At 42.3% G+C, this 23,659-nt stretch overlaps 1 protein-coding gene across 5 annotated transcripts; it reads left to right on the top strand.

The window, feature by feature from the left end:
* Positions 1–29: 29 nt before the first annotated feature.
* ADAT1 (adenosine deaminase tRNA specific 1) lies at positions 30–23,189 on the top strand. 5 transcript variants are annotated; one of them, XR_013922694.1, is made up of 11 exons: positions 30–331; positions 478–669; positions 1,408–1,476; positions 1,730–1,784; positions 2,501–2,631; positions 4,075–4,681; positions 6,027–6,172; positions 8,091–8,190; positions 10,554–10,640; positions 18,561–19,120; positions 23,033–23,189. XR_013922694.1 is itself a non-coding variant. In XM_080351899.1 (10 exons), exons 2-10 carry the CDS (start codon positions 590–592, stop codon positions 18,691–18,693), a joined length of 1,404 nt encoding a protein of 467 aa, XP_080208025.1. In that variant the 5' UTR covers positions 30–205; positions 478–589; the 3' UTR covers positions 18,694–19,948. The 5 variants fall into 5 exon arrangements, 4 of the variants coding, with proteins under 4 accessions (XP_080208025.1, XP_080208023.1, XP_080208022.1 ...); XM_080351899.1 differs by lacking the exon at positions 23,033–23,189 and having other exon boundaries at positions 30–205; positions 1,412–1,476; positions 18,561–19,948; XM_080351897.1 differs by lacking the exon at positions 23,033–23,189 and having other exon boundaries at positions 30–205; positions 18,561–19,948.
* Positions 23,190–23,659: the final 470 nt, after the last annotated feature.

Below are 23,659 nucleotides of genomic sequence, written 5' to 3'. Positions count from 1 at the left end.
GCGCGGCGGTTCTAGCGGCAGTTCTACCGGACCCCGGCGGCGGCTCCTCCGCGACCGCGGCGGCGCCCAGGGCGGTGTGGCGGACGCCTGAGCGCTGCAGCAGCTCGTCCGGGGCGCCGGCAGCCCGGGCTGCGGAGCTGTGCGTGCCCCGGCCGCGGTGGCCGGGAGGCCCGGAGGTCTCTCGGGATGAGCGCGGCGGCCTCAGGTGCGGGGCAGGGCCCGCAGGGGCCGGGGCGCGGTGGGTGCGGTAGCGGTAGCGCTGCAGAGCGTAGCTCGGCAACCTCACCTGCTGCTGCGGCTGTACGGGCTCCAGCACCGGTGCTGAGCGAGAGTGAGTTTGAAAGCATCTTATAAATAAACCTGAAGGGGCCTCGGATATTGGAGTCTGGTACAGGAGAGTGTTGTGCAGAGCAAGGCCGTAGGGTCTGAGGGGATGGGGGTTGTTAATCTCTTGTGATGGAATCCAATTCTGTTTAGAATCTGCGATTGCACCAGGAGCCATATGGACAGCTGATGAAATTGCTGAGCTGTGTTACCTGCATTATAAGACCAGACTCCCTAAGCAGGGGAAACCAGATCCAAACAGGGAATGGACTTCACTGGCAGCTGTTGTCAAAGTGGAGTCCGCAACCCAAAGAGAGGGTCTTGCTTGCCCAGGGAATCTTCAGGGTAAGAATGAGTTGTGAGGATTGGGGTGTCAGTCCTTGTTGCCTTTTTTTTCCCCGCCTCCAAAATACTTTCAAAAATAAAAAAAACATACACCTCTTCCTGTTCCATTTCTGTCTCCACCCAAGTTCTTTCTGTGATTGTTAAAGCTTTTAGAGTTCCTGTCTGGAAAGAGATGATTATAGTGAAATGCTGTTCTTCCCAGTCTGTAACTAAGAAGGTGAAAACCTGTATTTAGCTGTTCAATAAGTGCTGAAAGTCTAGACAGGACTTGCATTCCGTATGTAAACCCTTGTGAGAGTGTGCTTGGCTACTATTTGAGGGAATCCCAGAAAGGTCTCTGTTTGCTGTCCTTTAACAGACTGCATTAGTACGTTGTGTGTTTGTGTTAGTTCACCATCATCTTTTTTCCCCTTAGTGGTGCTTCCATGTTGTCATGCAGATTGTGTCCTGTGCTTCTTTGTCCTGTGTTTGAGGAATCCTACGCCAGTGTCCACTGTGTGCTGCCTGGCCCGGGTTAGCAGTCCTGCTATGGAATCATAGACTTTCTTAGCACAAGTGCTTCTGCCTGTTAAGTTCAGTTTTCCAGCTGGTAGTGTTTCCTTTCTGGAATGCCACATGCCTGCTTCCCTGTACCTTCCCTTCTACACAATGTTCTGTGTGTTGTTTTACCAGAGTGACTGTATGAGAGCAGTGCTTCTGGAGATAGTTCATTCAGTTAATGTTGTTTCTTTTTTTTAGTAAGAAAGGAAGTTGTTGCCGTGGGAAGTGGAACAAAATGTATTGGCCAAAGCAAAATGAGAAAAAATGGTAAGTATGCTGTAAAATCCAAGAGTAGGCTACCTGTGCTACCTTCTTTCTTGCTACTATCATAAAATCAATGAAAATGTCCAAGGCATTGAGCTCAGACTTGTGGATTGAAGCCAGAAGTGAAAGGCAGACCTCATCTTGTCAAGAAGAGAGGCGCTTAGGCAGCCAGAGAGCTGTGATCTGTCAAATCCTGTTTGCTTTGTTCATCTCCTTTTTGGTAACGATGTGTGTTCTTGTTTGGTTGTTGCTTTAGGAGACATTCTGAATGACAGTCATGCTGAAGTTGTGGCTAAAAGGAGCTTCCAGAGGTGAGCCATGAAGTTCACGTGCTGTTATTCAGTGACACTTGAGGCTGGTTGTTGCAATACAAATGGTTTTGACCTACAGCTGAAATAGCCAGATTTTGCAGCTTCGGGGATGAGACTGTAGTGAAAGAGACAGTATTACTTCAGTGTAGGCAATGCTTTTTTTCCCCTTTGTTAGCAGGAGTTTAACCTCATTTTTACACTTCTAAATGGTGTTAAGGTCCTCTCACAAAAGTCTGTTTCTTCCTCTTTCTTGTGGAGCCTCTGTAGGAAGAATTAGGATCTAATTTCATGTGATGTCAATGCTGCTCTGACGACCAGCTGTCAAGGACAGTCTCTGTGCTATTTCCCACATACCACTCCTCTTATTCTCGTGGGATAAGTTGGTTCAAGGAACTGAGCCAGGAAAATAGTAATGCTGCAGGCACGAGGACGTTTCTTGTGGTTTGATGCCACTAAAGTGGCTCTCACACCATCAGATGAGTTGGAACTTAGTTGTATGATTTAAGGAGGTCGTTAACACCACTGAATCCAACCCTTCGAGGTTCCAGTGATTGATTGTGTTTAGGGAGCATGTTGGATGCCATCTACCTCTGGAAGCATAGCTGATTGGTTCCTCACAGACTTTGTCGGGAAAGAACAAGCGGGCATCTAAATCTGGTGTTTTCCCATGCATCAAAAATGAAATACATGTTTCATGAAAACTTTCTGCCTAACAGGTACCTTCTCCACCAGGTGCAGCTGGCAGCTTCCCATCAGCAATGCAATATCTTTATTCCGGGAACTGAAACTGGGAAATGGAAACTCAAACCGAATATCATGTTTGTTTTCTTCTCCAGTCATACCCCATGTGAGTAATGCTGGAGGGAACCAATGTCGTGGCTCCCGCTTGTAGAATCTTTTCTGCCCCTTGCCTTTCTTTGGTCTCTCTTTGGTCTGGACTGACAGTGGGGCAAGAACTCATGTTATCAGTCTGTGCCATAAGATGTATTGACTGGTCTTCCACAGATACATTTAGCATTTTATCTCGCTGGATATGATTAATTAGAACTCAGTAAATCTGATATACTGCTCATTATATAGTGGGATGTTTCTCTTTAAACAATAAAGGCTACTATTTTCATTTCCAGAAACTAAGATACTTGTCAGAGGTTCTGCCCTATCTCCTGGTTGCTTTGCTCTATAGGTTGTCTCCTTGGATTCAATTTTTAATAAAAACATTGATATTTACCACAGTTCCTAAAACAAAAGCACGCAGCCACGCACGCAAAAAAACCAAACCATGAAACAAGCAAAACCAAGAAAGTGAAGAAAACAGACAAAAACCCAAATCAGAACAAACAAAACCAGAAAGAACCAATACCAAACTCCCCCCAAAACCACCAAAAAAAGATTTACTCACAAACCACCAGTCCAACCCAAAACTTCGTATGGAATGGAACGCAACTTTTCATTTGTCATGGAAAATGCTCTTTGTGGTGCTGGTTTTTTGAAAACACACAAAGATGAGTATCGGCAAAAAGCAGGAATGCATCCTGCTGGTCTACCAGCTTATCGGATGTCTCCATGTTACCACACTCTTACCAGCATGGTCTTCAACTCTTAGTTTGTTACCAAGGAAGTCTAAGCACTCTCAAAATATACTTCATCAATATTTTGCATAGTGAATTGATTGCTCATACATTTTCATTATTTTGGCGGCATTGCTGGAATATATGATAATGGTTTTCTCTGTTAATGAGGACGCAAATGGAATCTGCATGTTCAAAGCTAATAGCAAGAATAGCGCCCTGCCTGCATTTTCCTCATGTGCCTGCCAGGCTTTGTTTGTTTTGAACTGAGCTTCAGAATTTTGGTTTTTAGCTTGTTTTAGTGATACAAATTAAAATTTCTGTCCTTATTTGTTATGTTATTCTTTAATAATTCTTTTGAGGTTCGTATGGTTTAGTTAGATCAGACTGGTTTTCCAGCAAGTCTTCAGCTCTGCTTGTAGTCTGTTAAGTGCCTTTGACACCTTTTGCTTTATAATTTTTGTTTTAAATTTTGCTTTTTTGATTATTTCTTAGGTAGAAAACAAAACTCAAAATTAAATATATATTGGCTTAAAATGTCAGTGAAGTCTGATTAATCATTGTACAGGGCAACCTTGTTTGAAAAGTATGTTCTCATAGTTAAATTTTCCTGATTGCAAATCTGTGGAAGCTAATAGTAGCTGTAATATTATTGATGTGATGTGTTCCAGACATGAGAGATGTGGGTTTAGCCAATATTGATGTTACTACTTTTGTTTTAGGTGGAGATGCTTCTATTATTCCAATTAGTGAACCAGAGAACCAGCTTTCTGAGCCAGGTGATGCAGTTGGACAATCAGCAGAGCATAGAAGTAACCATGATCATTTGAATCCAGAAGATAAAAGGAAATCTGATGAAACAGCAAGTAATCATGCAATCAAGAGAATGAAAACTGATGATGGTTATTTTTCCGTAATCACTGAAGACCTGGCTGTTCAGCAGGTATCTGTGGAACGAGAAGACAACACAGATCCAAAGAGTTATGACTGTTCTGCAGAGATACAAAAAGCTAATCAGGACACTACCATAGGGAGACTGAAGGTGGTAGATGTTCATAGAACTGGAGCAAAATGTGTACCCGGAGAGCTGGCTGATGCCCGAGTGCCAGGGCTGGGCTATCACTGTGTGGGGTTATTGCGAGTGAAGCCAGGTCGTGGGGACAGAACGTGCTCCATGTCCTGCAGTGATAAACTGGCTCGCTGGAATGTGTTAGGGTGTCAGGGAGCTCTTCTGATGCATTTCCTGCAGTCTCCAGTGTATCTGTCAGCAATTATAGTGGGGAAGTGTCCGTATAGCCAAGAAGCCATGCGGAGAGCAATTATTGAAAGGTAAGTACTCTCCTTTGGGAATCAGATAGCTTGTGTCGAGTCAGTGAGTTATGGAAGGCGTCATGTCACACACATATCGGGACTTTGCACCAAAGGCATTTGCAGAAGATGTGACTTTCCGCAAACTTACATTTTCTGAAAGTAGCCTTGTGTAGTATGGAGAAAAGGTGACTACGGCTGATAGGTCAGATGAAGATTCACAAAGAATTTCCATTAGATTCAGGATCCCCTTGGTTTCCCTTCACAGAACAGTGAGAAGCCATAAGCCACTTGAGATTTTCTAGAGACCTTCCAGCAGAAAAAGCAGCTGGAAGGACACAAACTCAGCATAGTGAAGCTTTTTAGTGAAATTGAACTTTCCTTGCCCTCTTCCCGATTTTATTTCCTCAAGTAGGGTCTAGCAAAGTTTTGATTTATTCAGTTATCCATATTCCACAGTGTCATTCTAAGTTCCCTTTTACAGAATTGTGTCGGTGAGCAAAAGCAGCTTTTATTTCTTGCAGGACCATTCCTAAAATCAAATTTAAAAGCTCCCCAATCTGTCCATCCCAAAGGCAATCTGACAGAAGTGGCTCCCAATGAATGCACAGGTCGTCCTTTGCACTGTGGGAGGGATGTCTTTCTGCTTGTCTTCACAAGCCTTTTTATAACTTAGCATTAAATGAACTTCTTAGTTCTTCTGAAGCTTTTGCTGATTTTAGACACGCTGCTTTCAGACTTACTTTCCAGCAAGTAAAAGATGCGGTATTTTAAACCTGCTTTGAAGGGACTTGTAGGAAAACCAGTTTACTTTACACTGTCTTCCTAAGCTTGGATCCAAACTTAAATTTTTCCAGGAGGTTAATATTCCATTCAGTGAGTAATGGTAGTTTAGGGTAACCACTGTGAGCCTGTACATGGAACTGTAAGTCTATTTTATATCTTTCTAATCTTTGATTATGAACCCTTAGGTTCATAACAACAGTTGTTAATGTAATATGGTTGACTGTGTAAATATGTTAAGATTATTGTTTTTCATTGTGGTTGCAGAAGTATATTGCAGTTTTTATCCTGTATACCTTATCTATATTGATAATGCTAGCTTTTAACTAGACCTTTTGAAATCAGTTCATCGTAGTTTTTCTAGGATGGACAAGGTCTTAAACTGTGGCGCTTTTTTTTAACAAATACTTTTTGTAAGGGAAGAATGCTCCCAAACCTCCTTGTCTCTCTTCTGTAACTCATATTCAATTCAGTTTTAAAGTAAAAATAACATGCTTTAGATCATGAAGGGAAATTGCTGAAAATGGGCTTGTTTGGGAAGACCAGACTTAAAATCGCTTGCATTTTTCCATGTTTGCTTTAGGTGTCAGCACATCTCAGTTCTACCAGCCGGTTTTCTCGCCCAGGAGGTTCAGCTGCTGCAGTCAGGGCTCCGGTTTGAACACAGCCGTCAGGCGATTCGGGAGCTTCACACTCACAGCAAAACAAAACTTGTTCCTTGCAGTGCAGGTGAGTTAACTTGGGCTGGTTGCATAACTGCATGCACAAGTCCAAATAGAAATTAGGTGGTTTGGGTGGTTTCCTAAAATGGAACATCATTCATTGCTAGGCCAGAACTTAATTGTTAAATAATAATATTCAGCTCAGCCTCTAGTCCCATGCAGGGAGTTTTCAGGCTGAATAAACACTTGGTTGATGCCATTAAGAATTTATAATCTAAACAAAGATGGAAAATAACCAGAAAAAGCGAAGTTCTGAGAGTAATAAGGAAACAAAAATATCAAGAGACTTCTTGTTTCAGTTAGTTTTGCATTCTCTTTGGTAATGAAGAGAAGACTTGCCATGCTGAGTTCTGCTCGTAGTTGCTCCAGAAATCTGTAAACGTAGAAAGAATACAGAATAGTATAGTGTAAACGTTTTCATTGATAGAGGCTTTGGACATGGCATTTTTTTGTCATGGCGATGAATGAATATGCAAGTCACGTTGGGATGTGGCAACATGGTCTCGTTTGGGGAAAGAAAAACAGTGGAGCTGCCGCAGTGTGTGTATAGTTAAGCAGTTTCTGTAAACGGAGACGCGCCTGCCTTCTGCTGCTGTGTGCTCCTCTGTCACCTGGAAACGGAACTTGCTCTGCTATGATGGAGCTGATGATAAAATAGGATGGAAGCAAAGGGTTCCTTGACAGAACTCAGATTAATTAAATTGGAGTTATTTACAGGTGCCAGGAAAGATTTTGATTCTGTGAGATAGGAAACAAAATCCATCATTGAAAAACTGTGCTAATTCACTTAGCAAAAAAGATCTGAAGCCAACTGTGACTAAAGTCCTGTGTATGCCTTTCTTTCTGTACAGTTACTCAGGCAATTCTGTTAAATAAAGACAAGTGATGCTTTATCACGCTTTTTCGCACGTATGAATTATGGAAGTTGATTTTTTTCTTGAGGGGGTAAAAAACAGAATAAACTCTGAATTCAGGACTGTTACACTAGGTATTGAAATCTGTTTGGTAAGAACATTTCACCTGGCACTTTTGAAAAGAAAAATGTGTTCTGTTTAAGATTCTGAAGATTGCAATTAGTGTGACTAAATGAAAGAACAGAAAATAATTTCATTTTTGAGTAAATTTTTACCTGCTTGTCAGAATCTGATATCCTCTGACCAGGTGGTTTTAGATACTTTACATGTGGAGGGTTTAATGTTTAATACCAGTTGTATGTATTTAACATTACCTGACATTACACACAATTTTAATATACTAGAGTGATATAGCATTGTACCTAAATCACAATGCAAGTATGGTTTACACTTAGCAGAGTATGGCAATTGCAGCATACAGTGGAATCATAATACAAGTGTTATTAACATAACCAGTTTCCATAATATGGTGTATTTTTTGCACATCTTGAACAGCAAGACAGCATCACAAAGGAGAGAAGCTGTGAAAATTGTCTTTAGAGTTAATGCATGTGCAACTGCTTTGCCTGTTAGGAACGCAGAAATGGGAGAACTTGGGGAACAAAAATTGCCTCAAGGCAGAAGAAGTTAAAGGAACTCTTGGTTAGGCTATGGGTGGCAGATCATTTTTGTATCTGTTAATATGCTACCTTTTCCAGACAGGATGCACAAAAGAAAGTAGAATACCCCTAAAAAGGGGAGAATTAGAAAGCTGGAGGCCAAATATTTAGAGGCATGGATTCTTGGAGGACCTGATTAAGATGAAAGTTCTGTGTATGTGTATATATATAATCTTTTATTAAAAATAATTTACCATTTCTTTTAGATATTAGAGTACTGGCCCTAGAGAAACATGGTCCTCTCTATAGTTTGAGTTATTTCGGGAAGCAGCGTGGTATCCTGTGAGCATACAGTATGGAAGGAGCTGTTAAGTCCTGCTCTTGCGATGAGAACATCTCTGTTGTTCCTCAGCTATCAGCTGGAGCGCGGTCCCTGAGCAGCCTCTGGATGTCACTTCGGATGGCGTCCGGCAGGGAACAACAAAGAAGAGGATTGGGAGCCAGCAGAGCAGGTGTGAGAACCTTGTGATATCTGGATGCATGTACCTAATTTGTTAGCACACGTGCCTCTGTTAGCTCATGTGATGTGTAGTGTGTTGTCAGAGCAGAAACAAATCCACCGAGTGGGGAGAAAGGGAAAAGGCAGGGAGCGGAGGAAGAGTCACTGTGTAAGGACATGTTGGAATGACTAAAGTTGAATTAGGGTTAACAAGTTTATCCTATTCTTTGTCACTGGTGATTAAAGACACCATTGTAGATAATGGTGGTGGGGGACTATGATAAATTTTTATTAGAAGGCAGCTTATTTATTGATGAAGTTTGTAGAACTTTTGCTTTGTATCGTTTGGGTTGATGGCTATGAAGGAAATCTGTGTGTTACAGGTCTGGATGTGTGATTGTGAAGTGTTGCTTTTGAAATGTGACTTTCTGCCTTGAAGTTTGAAAATGTTATGAAATGCTTACAACAGATTCCTAATGCAAAACATGTCACCTTTCCAGTTGTTGTTTTGACACTGTGCTCTTTAAGAAACATCATAACCTTCTATCCACTGTTAATGTTTAAAGAAGGAGTTACGTATTTTTCTTGTGGTTGAGAGGGATTACTTGTAAACTTCTGCAGACAAATGTCTTCATCTCTCTCCACTTTCCTCAGTTTAGGTGAAGTGACCAAAATTATCTCTGGTCTGTGGAAGTTCAGCTTGAGGTTGGGGTCACGTTTTGGTGGTTGGCTGCTTGTATTACTGATTTATCAGTGGCCGTATTGTTCATTTTTTCCAGGCTTTCTGTGAGAAAAAATATAATCCTGAGATTTTGTTAGCACAGGTGACCTGGGCGACTTAGTGTGTCTTCTGAGACGGGCTTTATGTGCACTGTAGAATATTAGTTTCCAATATGTGGTGTGTAACATATTCTAGAAAACACGTGAAAGAGCCAACCAGCTCCATTTCCTCAGTGGGTTCACATTTGTTACACAGCAGTATTAAAATTGTAGAGCCATCAGCTAGCTACCAGTTTGAACAAAACTGTAAGAACTTAATTACTCTTGAGAGATCCTTCTCTTTTTTTCCATGTGCTTGATATTCCCTAAAGCATTCAAAAGTTACTGCAGAGCCTGCAGGACTGTGTGGTTGCAAAGGACTGTTTTCCTTAGGAAATCAGGATTGAAACTGTGTCAAGGAATCAGTAAACTGTTTACACTTTTGTGATAAACATTTACAAAAGGAACTTTTATATTGAAAATAAGGAGTAAAGCCTTTTTGGGAGGGGTGTTTAATAATAGGCAAGACTTTTTTTCTACTCTGTTTGTGTTGTACCCTTGAGGAATCTCAGGGTGATTGGTGGGGGTGTTGTTTAGGGTTTTTTCCCTCTCAGTGTGCTAGGTAACAGTAAATATGAAGGAAGCTAAAGCTGACTAAAAGGAATTTGTAAGTAGATGTCTGGTATGTGCTTTTGTTAATGCTATATTAACTCAAACACCAAAATGTACAATATAAACCCTCGACAGATTAACATGAGATGAGATCTTAGAGCATCTTTGCATGCCAGTTTGGGGGTTCTTAAAGAATATGCTAGCAAAATAGGAAGGGTTTTTTTTATTCCCCCCAAGGCTTCTGGAGTATCAGTATTTGCACATATTGGAGACCTGAACCAGTTGTGGTGAAGACAAGTGTATAAAAATAATTTAATTAAATAGAGAATATAGCCGAGGCTTTCAAATACAAACTATGCTTTATAAGCAGCTCATCTTGTTACCTTCTCTTTGAGGAAGGAAAAGGGCTTAAAACCGACAGATGCATATGATATCTTCCAAAGACCTTTCAGACTTTGATTCGTTGTACTTTTTTATGACTCTCTTTGTATTTAACTGCCCTGCAGCTGTTGCTGAATGTGTCCTGTCACCATTGTGAAAAGGGCAACATTACTCCAGATATTTATTCTGATTATTTTATTTGTTCTGAGTAATACTAATTTTTTTGTTGTTTGAACAAGCTTTTGGGGTCTTTCTGTGCTTGTTTGGTCAGTTGTGGGCCTGGCTGCACCTGGCTGCGGTTCTGAGCGGACAGGACAGTGAGTCTCGCACAGGTAACAGCGCGGGGATGTTAAAATGTTCTCTGCAAACCGCCAGTGCTGGCTGGGACAGGGCGGCAGTGCAGCTCTTTGTCAATATGACATTGAAAACAAAGGGAAAAGGCAGCCAGGCAGCTCAGATGGAGTGGGAAAAGAGAAATTGTGGAGAACTTTTACATTCTTTGAGATGTGAACATAATTCCTGTATCAGAAATGTTCAGCTGGGATGTACTGCTCTGAGCAGTGCGTTTCTGATTGCTTTTTTCTATCAGAATTTCTGATTTCTTTTCTTTTTTTTCCCCATCAGATCCAAGATCTGTAAAGTGGAACTCTTCCATACGTTCAAAAAGCTGGTGACAAGTATTTCACAAGAGGATCTGCCAGACACTCTCCGGTAAAGACATTCTTGTTATATTTAGAAGATTGATTTATATCTTAATGAAACTCAAGTATCTTAAGAAACATCTTAATGTATCTTAATGAAACTCAATGCTGTGATGATATCAGAATCTGCTCATGAATCTCACCTTAGATGAGTTCATTGTTAAAATTTGATACTTGAAAAATATGGCATGTGCTTGATGGGTTAGGAAGACTCTCTTTTTGGTCTTTTTAATCACCTTCTTGGAGAAATAGCTATCGCATCTCATGCATTAATGATGGGCAGAAGAAATTTCAGGTGGATTGTTTGTGTGGAGTTAAGGTAAGAATTTGAGGCAGCTGATCTCTTGTGAAGGCTTACTGCTTTCCAGAAGGGTAAACACTGTTCCTGGCCCAAGAGAGCCTGGATCTGGTGTCTGTTGGGCACCCCTACGCCCCTTCAACTTGCTGTCTGGACAGAAAACTCTACTTTTCATTTTCCTTTTGTCTCCCCTCTGGGTTCAAGTGGCCGTGCACCGCTGGGACCAAGGAGCGCAGAGGGACATGAGGAGGTGGTATTTTTTTGAAAACATGAGCTGTTTATATCAGCTGCCTGCAGCACTGTACCCTTGGTAGTGGTCAAACCCTCCATCCCAAAATCGTCATGGGGTTACCAAATGCCACTTCACAGAATCACAGAATGGTTGGGGTTGGAAGGGACCTCTGGAGATCATCTAGTCCAGCCCACCTTATTTCACAAGAAGGAAGAGTTTGAGTTTAAAAAAAAAAAAGTATATATTTTTAGAGAAGTCAAGGGTAACATTTTTTTTCATCTGAGTGTATGATGGAGTAAGAGCTCGTGAGTGAGACTGTGTCGGCTCTTTCTGCAATGCAGATGTTACATAGATGGAGACCGCCTGGAAAGAGCAGAAAGAAGCTTTTGTCTGAGGAAGCTATGCTTGGAGGTTTATGTCACATTATTAGAAACAAGTTTGGTTTATCAGACTGAAGTTTCTTGCGGTAATCATCCAGTCTGGCATTGCATTGCGTGCATTACATATTTGTTGGTATTCCAGCCCAATTAGCTACCGTAGAGCAGGGCATAGCTTCATATATACAGAAACTTATCTCTCACTTTGGTGTAGAGATTTTGAGTAATGTAGAAAGTTCCAAATCCACTGCTTTGCAAGGTTTATTTTCTTTTGAACTCATTTCCAAGTATGGTTTTGCCAGCTCTGGGATGCAGTTATACCAATTGTGAAGCTAACTTAGCTGCTTGTAGCTGCTGATGGGGATGGTCCTGCAGCAGGCGCTGCTGCTGCTACTGCTGTACATTGCTGTTTTCTCCCTTTTATCAATAGCACTTCTCCAGCCTAATGGGGAGCCAGTTCAACTAGCTAAGGTGGCAGAAAACAGTTTCCTTGTCTTCTATATTTTCTGTTGGACTAATAAGCTGAAATAGCTCATGGAAAGCTAAAACAGATAATAAAACCCACACAAAGCAAGTAGGAGGGATGTGTGGTTGGAAGCAGGGGAGACAGGCCATTTCCGTCTTTCATGGGCCCAAGACATTAAATGAGATGAACTTAGCCAAAGTAAGTGTACCCTGGGTCTTTAATTATTTGATCTCACTTGCTTTTGAGTTTTGTGAATTAAAGATTGCAGTTACCTTCTGTGTCTATAGAAGTGTCTCATAACTGTTTTGAAGCTCTGATGCCAACATGAGCCATGCTTTTGCTGAAATGGTTTCAGCTGATTCTGTAAATAAAGGTGCACTTTCTCCTTAATTCAGCTTAAAATATACAATTATTAGCCTTTTTTGGGTGGGAGTTTGTTCTCTCTTGTTTAGCCATCATAGTTTCTGCAGGATAGAGTGTGAGCTGGTGCATTATTGGGTAGGTGACTCATTGTGCTGATCACGTGCTGCTTACATAAAGTCACTTCACCTCAGGGCTTTTGTAGACTCCAGTGGCTTTGTAATTTCCTTTGACTTTTTTGTCCTCTACCATTTTTCTGTCTGGGCTTCAGCTGACAAGGTCCAGCTGATCTGCACATGTGGATCATGTCTAGGCTGCACAAACTCTGCTTACACAGCAGAGGTGCTAGCTCACCAGTCAGCTCATGCAGTTGCTTTCCTTTTGAAGTCTTTACTTTTTCTACACTCTTCACTTAAAAAGCAAAATAAAAAAATGTCTTTGCATTGCTGTTTCCTTCTTCCCTTTCCTTTTTATAAAATATTGATGTGTTTTCTTCCTTTTCTTCCTTGCCTCCTTGTCGGCTGAATTTGAGTGGACTTCAGATAAGAAGTCACACACCCTCAAATTGTTTCTTGTGAACTCCTGTGTATTTAACTGTTAACCCAGTTTTGTATTTTCTTCACATTCAAATGTATCTTGTTATCTCCTCCCCCAAAAGGGCCAGCTCAAGTGCTGTGCTTCACCCTGCTTCCTTTTCCCACTTTGCCCCTAAGTTGCTGTCCTGCTTCTTCTAGTCCATTTTGTGGTCTCTTGCCTCCCATCCTTTCTGCTCCATCAAGGGCAGCTCATTCTGTAGTCCTTTAAACTCTGATGAACAACTTGTCGTGGTAGTTGTAGGGTATATTAGGACAAGGGTGATTTTTCACTTAACCCTTCATCTGCTGTTGCCCCTATCAGACCTGGGATACTGGGGCAGCTAAAGCTTTACATGGAGCTAGTATACTGATTCTGATGTTCTTTTGTTTTTCCTCTGTCTAAAGCTACTTGTCTTGCTTTTTGTGCCTTCCTTTCTTTCATTCATCGCTCCTCTCCAGAGAATCACTGGGGGCAGGGTTAACTTTGCTGGCTCTCCTACAAGGTCAGTTTAGGAATTTGCAGTGGTGTAGCTCAGCTAAGGTGCTAAGCATAACATTCTGCAGTTGCTTTTGTCAGGATTAAGTTCATGTGCTTTCAGCTGAAACTGTGAGAATGAAGTGGTGTTTGGCTGGCGTTAGCTACATCTTCACAAAGAACAAGATAGGGCTGTATTGTGCTGTCCCACTTTCCTTTCTGATAATTTCTGTGATCTCTGTCTTCTGTACCTTACTTAAATTCTCGCTCATCTCTCTAGCTAGACTATCCAAAATTGTATTTGCTTTTTAATAACCTCTTACCTGCCATACTTCATTCTCTTCTGTTGACTCCCTCTCACATATTGTTTCATGTTAATGTTTTGAAATTACTGGTACATAAATCCATCTTTTTTTCTTTTCATATTTTCTGTGCTCACTGTCCAAAGAACGGCGATTCTCTGGTGGTGGTAGTATGGCAAAGGAGGTGTTTTGCATTGTTGCGAGTTTTTTTTCTTCCCTTCTGGTAGAAAAAGAAAAGTGCCTTGTTCATCACCTGAGGAAGTGAAGGCTTTCCTTTGTCATACAGTGGTGTGCCCCATGCGGGGTCACCAGGCATTGCTGTTTATGCAAGGTGTGGCTGGCTGTGCAACCCTTCGTCTGAATCTAAAGGAGAATTTGTAACATAAACCTGCCCTGAGTTTCTTGCTGAGCTTGTTAAATGCATGACTGATCTTCTTTTATCTTAAATTGCAGTCAGGAGCCATCACAATTAAGATCATGCTTTCCTTCTCCTTCCCACTCAGTGTGCAGCATGGACGATTCCAGTCCCAGTGAGACCGGACTGGAGGGGTGGGCTGTTGTACAGGGGAGTGCAAGGACTGTCAGGTGGCTTTAACATTTAAATATCTAGACTAAGGTATAGGACCTTCACTTGGGCTTCATGTTTAAGATTTTTTGCCAGCATTCATTTGTGAGAAACAAAAGGATGCTGCCAGGTGACTGCTCGACAGTTCCTGCTGGAGTGACTGTGAGTGATTGTAAGGAAGTATCACCTAATGAAAGCAACTGTCGTGGGATGGGTGCAGTTTCAGTTACTGCTGTTCTCCAATTAAAATAAAGCAAACAAACACATTTGGTAAGAATTTTGTTGCAATTTCCTGCTTCCTTCTGAATTTTCTTTTTAAAGCTTGTACATGAAACAGTTCCTGTGATAGCCCTGTGATAGCCCTACCAGTGCGTAGAGGCCCGCGGGACACTTAGGTCCTCTGATCTAAAAAAATCTCTTCTATATGGCATGTCACAGATGCTTGTTAGGTCTTTGCCAGATTGAAGAGCCTTTTATTAAGTAGTATTTTCTGCCCCATGAAAATACTTATCCAGCATAATTATTTCAAGAGTTGATCTTTTTTTTTTTCTTTAATTACTCTATTGAGCTTCTGCATCTTTTCCTCCGTGTGACTAATTTTTTCCGTATCTCAGATGACATTGGAAAAAGCCACAAAGCTCAATTTCCAATATTTCGGTAATGTTTTGAAAATCTTGTCTCTCAAGCTAGACACAGCACTACAGTAACAATCTTCCAAACCCTGCAAACCCATACCTTACTGTTAAAGCTTGCTGTATTAGAGTTGAACTCATTGAGTTACATCACTCTTGTGACTTCATTCTGTATCTTCTTCACAATTGGTGTCAATTACAAGTTCGCCTGCAATGACTGCATCTTATGTGAAGCATTGAAGAAGATACTAATAGAATCAGGTCGAGCATGGCTTCCTGGCCCCCTGTCACTATGGATTCACAACATATTTTTACTTATTGAAGATCTGAGAGCTTTTGGCCTCTTAGATGCCGTTCATTAGTTTTTGTATATAAGTAATGTTTTGGTTGATGCCTTGTGCTTATGTCAATGTTCTTCACGTGCAATGTGTCTGTAATCTCAAAAGTGCATTATGGGTTGAATGTAAATGTTTGAATATGGGGTTAAAGGCAGGTTTGTTGCTGAGAAGAAAGTATTGCTTTTCTTTGCAGGCTACCTTGCTTGTGAGCCCATTTCTGCTCAGCATTAATGTTTTCAAGCATAATGGTGATTAGTGTAAAGCTTTTTCCTAGAGTGTGGTACCTTTCAGAATGAAATCTGTGGATCACCTCTCATGTCTCTGGCACACAGTCTTTAATATCACTGTCTCTTTCACCCAGAGTGTGTAGGGGCAAGGTTAAAATAGTAAAGAGAAATACAAAAGGAATGTAGTCAGGCAGACCTGGAGAGGTTGGAGATTTAATGATTGTACTGAACTGTGCTTGGGGCAGCAAACTAGTGTTTGCTTCCGCCAAAAAAACGTCACAGGTTCTTCATTAATGCTCGGAGCCTTAATGGCCCAACCAGAGCCAAGATACAGTCAAATCATGTGAGGTTTTCAGGCAGATTTACTTTGAATTTGAAGGTATTTTTCCGGTATATGTGTCGAAAATGTCTTAGAAGTTTAATGTGGAAGTTGAGCATGAATTAAATAAATCTGTTTGATTTTGGCAGCTCTTTGAGGAAGCTGTTTAAAATGCAGATTTCTGTTGCATCCACTGTTAAATCCTGTAGTGACGTCTGCTTGGAGAATGAGACCCCAAGATGCTGCAGTCGTGTCTGCTCTGGTAGCTGCTACAGTGGGATGAAAATACTGAGCTGCTCCTCAGTCTATCCTGCTTTTGTGCTAGCTGTGCTTTCCCTTACTGTCTGCTGTAACAGTTTCTAAACAAAGGTCTGTTGCAAGAATCTAGGTTAGAAAAATCCCATATGTATTGTAGTTAAATTCAATCAGACTGCCAGATATGAGTTGAAGAGCTGTTGATTTGCTGGCAGATTCAGGAAAAAGAGCAACATTTAGCAAGGAAGAAATGAAGAACAACCAGGCATTGGAGTCTCTCTTGGCTTAGTGGCAGGTGGAATGAATCTATCTCTGTCTATCTATCTATCTATCTATCTATCTGTATCTGTATCAGGACAATGTGCGTCCACAGCAAATGAAAGGAAGACAGCTGTTTCACCTGTAACAAGATTGAGCCAGTCTAAACATGTGTGTTGTATAATTATTTTTTGATCTTTGACCATAAAATCATTTAGGTTGGAAAAGACCTCTAAGATCATCAAGTCCAACCATTAACCCAACACTGCCAAGTCCACCACTACCCCATGTCCCTGAGCACCACATCTATGTGTCTTTTAAACACCTCCAGGGATGGTGACTCCAGCACTGCCCTGGACAGCCTGTTCCAATGCCCGACAGACCTTTGGGGAAGAAATTGTTCCCAGATCCAACCTCAACCTCCCCTGGCGCAACTTGAGGCCGTTTCCTCTGCTCCTGGCGCTTGTTCCTGGGGAGCAGAGCCCGACCCCCGCTGGCTCCAAGCTCCTTTCAGGCAGTTCAGAGATCAGAAGGTCTCCCCTCAGCTCCTGTTCTCCAGCTGAACCCCCCAGGTCCCTCAGCCGCTCCCATCACACTTGTGCTCCAGCCCCTCACCAGCTCCTTTCCCTTCTCTCAACTCGCTCCAGCACCTCAAGGGCTTTCTTGGCATGAGGGGCCCAAAACTGACCCCAGGATTCATGGTTTGGCCTCCCCAGGTCCCAGCACAGGGCCGGTCACTGCCCTGGGCCTGCTGGCCACACCAGTGCTGGTACCAGCCAGGACGCTGGTGGCCTCTTGGCCACCTGGGCACACGCTGGCTCATGTTCAGCCGCTGTCACCAACACCCCCAGGGCCTTTTCCACTGGGCGCTTTCCAGCCATTCTTCCCCAAGCCTGAAGGGCTCATGGGGTTGTTGTGACCCAAGTGCAGGACCTGGGGAGGGGAGACCTTATCACTCTGTATAACTACATCTGTATAAAATGTGTGACCTTGTAAGTAAAAGTAGCTGTTTTTTGAAGATGCAAACAGCATCTCATATTAGCTGTTCACAGAATCCCGGAATGTCAGGGGTTGGAAGGGACCTGGAAAGCTCACCCAGTGCAATCCCCCCATGGAGCAGGAACACCCAGATGAGGTTACACAGGAAGGTGTCCAGGCGGGTTGGAATGTCTGCAGAGAAGGAGACTCCACAACCCCCTGGGCAGCCTGGGCCAGGCTCTGCCACTCTCACTGAGAAAAGTTTCTTCTCAAATTTAAGTGGAACCTCTTGTGTTCCAGTTTCAACCCATTACCTCTTGTCCTATTGTTGGTTGTCATCAAGAAGAGCCTGGCTCCATCCTCCTGACACTCACCGTTTATATATTTGTAAACATTAATGAGGTCACCTCTCAGTCTCCTCTTCTCCAAGCTCAGCTGTTTTAGATTAGGGTTCCTGTAGTAGTCTGGCTGTTCTTTCTTGGTGAAGGTCATGTTGCCTGTGATCTTCCCTTCATATTGGGTCAAATGTATAAACGTTACGTGCCACATGTGGCTGACAGACTGTTTGGCAAAGGGAGATGAAAGAGGCTGGGAAAGGAAAAAAATCTTTATGGAATTGTCATAGAGGCACTTGTTTTCAGCTACACTAGACCTGAATTTCCCTGTTTTGGAAATTGATGGTATAGTGCACTCAGCAGTGTGACCAGTGGTTCTGGTGAGATTGTGGGGAGCAGGTGGTACATGAGGACAGGGAGCAGAGCACCAAAACTGCCGAGTCCCTTTTGCTTTAGGAAGAAAAAAAAATTCTCCTTTGTCTCACTTTTCCCCATTATTTTGTGTTGGAAAAGAAAAACTGTCTCGTTCGTCCTTGTCCCTTTGCAGCCAGCAATCATATCCATCCTTCTAGCAAGACAAAGCTACTTCTACCTAATTCAAAGTTCCTATCTCTAGCTACCTTTTCTGCTTTGCTTCAACATTTTTTGCTGTATGGAATCTTTCTGTAACCTGATGTCACACAGTCAAACAATAACACCTCTATTGCTGGAGAGTTTGTACAAAGCATGGTAGAGGGGTTGTTGTGTCTAGATAGAGCAGCTTCAGGGCCTGGGCCTCTCCAAGGCTCCCTGCAAGCACAAGCAAATTTCACTTAGCAGCATGAAAGAGCTCATAGGGCATGATCATATTCTTAGATGTTTGATTGTTTTTTTCACTTTTTGATGTTACATCCAATAGGATAATAGAAATGTTTTCGTTGTTGTATGTTTTCTGTCAGGATGAAGACTCTAGAAACCTACTGGGACTACAAGGAAGCTGCATTAAATTATCAAGAAGCCTGGAAAGTGTTGCGTAGCCAAGCCCTGCCAGGTTGGGTCAAGAATGCCAAGGAATACATGCAGTTCACATGAGAATACGTGCGGCTGTGTACATCCAGCAGTCAGCCCGGGAGCACAGCAGATACCTCTGCAGTTCAAGGGCCAGGAAAAGAAGCCCTCCAGTTCCAGTGCTGCAAGGAGGCAGGAGTGAAAAGGAAAGCAATTTAGAGAAGCTTTTATTTTGGTTACGTTGAAGCTCCGTTTTTATTGAGATGTAGAAAAGGATCATTTTGAGCAGCATGAAACAGTATGCTGCCAAAAGAAAGGAAGCAGGGGTGTGCTGTCCCCTGTTACCTGAACCTTTGATCTATCAGCCATAGCAATGGAAGTAACGTCAACTGAAATTGAAGCCGTGCTATGGAGGAAAAGCTGTCATTGTAAAATTTAAGTGCTGCTTTTTTCTTCCACTCTTCATAATGTTATGGTTGGTTTTGCGTTGCTGGGACAACCCTAATGTATAGTAAGTAATATTTTTATAACTCTTGGCTCTCCTTGTCTTGAATCTGAAAGAATTTTCCTTCTTATGAGCTTCTATTTACTAAATATAGCCACAGTAGAAGCAAAAGAGTGCTGGACAGAAGGCTGTGTCAAATAATACCACTTATGATATCCTGTGCATCTCTCTTAATTTCAGGACTTTGTTTCTTTTGGGTAGGCAAGAAACCTCCTGAATTACCTGGTTCAAACCTGTCAGTGCTGTGTAATTGCAGGCAAACATTTACCTGCTTTGCAGTGTTTCAAGCATTGTCCATCCCTCTGTCTCCCCATGATGCACAGTTAATTAAAAACAGAGATGCCTTAGCCTTTTATGTCACTGTTTCCTGGCAAAGGTGGAGATGCTTTGGGGGGACTGGCAGTCGTCACTGGCAGTCTTTGCCTTTGTGCTTTATTACCAAATAACAGCTGCATGGCAAAACATTCAACATTGTAAGCTGGGGGGAAGCAGCAGGTAATCCTCCTTAAACTTTCTGTCCCAATTATTGCTTTCTGTGAGCAAGTTCAGGACTGTGTAACTGCTATTGAGCACACTCCCCTTTTGTACTTTTTCTGTTGTAAGCTACAATTCATAACATATTTGGACAAGGCAATGGCAGGACGAAAGAAGTGGATAATACAGAACTTAAGAATTCTTTAGTGATCTGAGATTTCTGTTCTTTGGTATCTTACTAGAGTTTTGTATTTGAAAAATGGGCACAGCAGTTCTCCAAACAGCCTTTGCAGTCATCCTGCTGAGCTCCACATGGGACTGAACAGGACATATCACATTACAGTCTGAGAATTTACTACATCAAATCCCTTTCCTTCACACTTGGGTTGACTTGTCAAATAACAGTAGTTCTCTCTTGAAGAAACAATGAAGAACTTGAATAGTGTGTATAAGCCTGTCCTCTCAAATCCAGTACTAACATCCAGAAAGACCAGTTGTGCTGGTGAGCAGGGAATTGTTGTGTGTGTTTGTGGAGGGCAGGGGATTATGGAATACAGTGACTTGCATTAATCATCAGAGAATGAAAAATGGAGAGATGCCATTGCAGACAGGCTACTGGGTGAAGTGCTGAAGAGAAATGGTGGTGGTTATTGTAACTCAGTAAATAGCATTCCAAAGGCAGAGTCCTGTAGTGCACCTAAACAGATACTCAGTAAGTTTTCAGGCTTCTGCAATTTGCCTTTGTCCTTCCCTGAAATCTTGCAGAAACTGTTACCTTATACATACCTGGTTCTCCTTTGTTAATCAACAAAGTCTGTGGTGAATCTGCTGACCAGACTGGAATGTTCTAATTTCCTATCCAGCTGCAATATTAAAATGGGTTACATAAAGCTAGTCGTTCTGTGGTCCTGGCATCAGACTGGTTCTCAGATAAGCAGTCGTATGATGTAAATTCTTTTAACTCTTTCCTGAAATTTGAGCCTGACTTTTAGGAGAGATTGTTCCTGGTCACATATTCCCATGCATTTGTAAAATACTTGGGAACCATAGACTGCTGCTTTCTGCTACTTGGTCAGGTTTAAAAGTAGTTTTAGAGGTGCTGAGCACTGATACTAACCTCACTTTTTGGATGGAGCTGAGGATGTATTTAAGCCTAGAGTGAGTCAATGAATGTTTGAAAAGAGAGAAGGAGCTTTAGCAAAGCAGTGTTTAAAAGGCTGATGATCTAAGCCTGCAGGATCTTATACTCAACTGGATGGCATTTCTGGCATTGAAAATAGGTATTTAAATGCTGCATCCGTTTAATTCCAAAATGCCAGGAAATGCTGTAGGCAATACTGAGAAACAGCTCTAAAAGTCAGAAGGAAAAAATGCAGAGAAGAGAGATAACACAATCTCTGCTTTGGAAGACGTAGCAAACTAAACTTCCATCGTTGTCAGCAGACCTTGGGAAGAATTGCCTCTGGAAGGCAGCAGCTGATGTGTTCCAAGCTGGTATCACTCCTTCGTGCTGGAACACACCGAAAACCAGAGATGGGCAGAGCGTAGGGCGGACAGTAGAGGGCAGAGATGAGGGGAGGTGAAGCAGGGGGAATGAAGTGCCCACAGTTATGGTTCATGAGGACAATTAAACCAATGGTAATGGGACCAGCACTGAGGTTTCCAGGGCACGTGTAAAATGCTTTACAGAGCATATTTGTGTTACCCGGATAGGCTCTTAAATCTAAACTAGTAATTGCAGAGATGTTAAAGAGAGTAGTTGGGGGCGGGGGGCGAGGGGGGATTAGAGGCTTATGAAGGGTATTCCAAAAGTCACCTCGATCCTAACACTTGGAATAAAACTTCTTCTTCCTTTGTATTGTTTGGATATATCTATGTGCTGGCATGTAAGTAGCTTTGTCTGCCAGTTGTAAGTTAACATTTCTTACTTCCTTGTTAACAGCTAGCAAAAAATGTTACTTGATAACCACAGATAAACTTTAAAGTTTCCAATTAAAGGAAATGGAATATTTTCCAGTAATAACAGGTAACTAAAAAAAAAATCATAGATGAGAACAGTTTTCTTAATTCTGAATCAAAACTTCTGTTAAGAATAAACATTAATACTAAATCCATGGAAAAGGGGTGGGATGGAAGGAGTTCATGCTGGAAGCAGTGACAGAATGTTTGCTAGAGCAGTGCTGTACATTGCAGTGCTGTTCTGAACAATGAAAGGATTACTGAAGTCAGCAGCACGTGTTGGGGGCAGTGAGCACATGCAGCACTGTTACTGTGACAAGCCTCAGTAATCGACTAGTGTCAACATTTCCTGAGCTCCTACCTTCTCCCTTTGGAGTCCTGCCAGTACCTGTGAATAGCTGTACAGCCACACATAATGCTAGGCATAAGGTGACTCCATGGGAATTTCAGTCAGTATGAATTTGATTGAAGCTTGGGAAATGGTAATTTTCCACTGTGACTAGAAACATTTTAAAAAATTAAACCCTGCTGCACCATGTAGTGTGAAGTGGAAGTAAAACTTTTATTAGGAATCTAAACTGTAATTAGTGTTTCTTTGCTGGCTTACAAAATTCAAAATGATACTCCTTTTCCAGCCCCGTGTTATTTAATATTAAAGCATGAATTCCTGTAGTGTGCAATTAGATGTTTTTCTGCTGCTCACCGCCCTCACCGTTCAGAGCCTCAGGTTTGCCTCCTTGCCTGCAAGCAGAAGTAGCTGTGTGACTATGGGAAACCCACTTGGAGGGAAGTTGAGACCCTCACAAATAGCAGCTCCTTTTAGTTTTGTGGCAAAGCCTCTTTACATTTGCTGTGCTGCGTACGTGCCTTGGCAATAGGGCTCATGAACTAGAGGAACTGGTCTTGAATTATTTATCTTGACTGCACCATTTCTAATTCTAGTCGTCTGCGTCAATTAAGTAGAATCATAGAATGGTTTGGGTTGGAAGAGACCTTTTAAAGTCATCTCGTCCAACTGTCCTGCAGTGAACAGGGACTTCTTCAGCTACATCAGGTTGCTCAAAGCCCCATCCAGCCTGGCCTTGAATGTTTACGGGGATGGCACATCTACAACCTCTCTGGAAAAGCTCTCTGTGTTTCACCACTCACTGTAAAACAAACAAACAAACAAACAAACAAACAAACCCCCACAAACTTTTATCTTGTGTAAATCTACACTCATTGCAGTTTAAAACCATTAGAAAGTCTTTCCCCATCTTTCTCATATGCCTCCTTTAAGTACTGAAAGGCTGCAGTAAGGTCTCCCTTCTCCAGCTCATGTCCAGCTTTTCATCCACCAGTGTCCCCAAGTCCTCCTCTGCAGGGCTGCTCTCAAACCAGCCTGTACTGATACTGGGGTTGCCTCAGCCCAGCTGTAGGACCTTGCACTTGGCCTTGTTGAACCTCATGAGGTTTGCATGGGCCTGATTCTCAACCTTGTCTCAGTCCCTCAGGTGTGTCAGCCGCACCTCTCAGCTGTATAGTTCAGCTGTTCTTCCACGTACTTGGTTCTGTAATGTCCTTACAATATCTACAAAATGTTTACTTGGAAAAGACATGCATATTCCGGATGTCATCTCCAAGCATGTGGAGGAAAAGGTGGTTATCAGGAGTGGTCAGCACAGATTCCCAAGGGCAAAGCACGCTTGACTGATCTGAAAGCCACCTATGATGGCACAGCTGGCTGGGCAGATGGAGAGCGAGCGGTGCATACTGCCTGCCCTGACTTCGGCAAGGATTTTGACGCTATCTCCACTAACATCCTCCCAGGTAAGCTCAGGAAGTGTGAGTTAGATGAGTGGACAGTGAGATGGATTGGGAACTGGCTGAACAGCAGAGTCAGAGGACTGGGATTAGCAGCGCAGTCTGGTTGGAGGCCTGCAGCGAGTGCTGTTCCCCGGGGCTCCATACTGCGTCCAGTACTCTGACACTTTTGGTTTTGTGACCTACAGACAGCTCGTTCCTTCCTTGTATTGTCATCCACATACTAAAGGCTGAGCAGCTGTACAGTGTGTAGTAAACAATATAAGCAGCTGTATAGCGTCTAATGTGTAATGTGACATATAACTTTCT

The sequence above is a fragment of the Nesoenas mayeri genome (genome assembly GCF_963082525.1).
Source record: "Nesoenas mayeri genome assembly, chromosome: 12".
Lineage (NCBI taxonomy): Eukaryota > Metazoa > Chordata > Aves > Columbiformes > Columbidae > Nesoenas > Nesoenas mayeri.
Note: the sequence above shows the minus strand (reverse complement) of the source record. Positions and strands in the feature narration are given on the sequence as shown.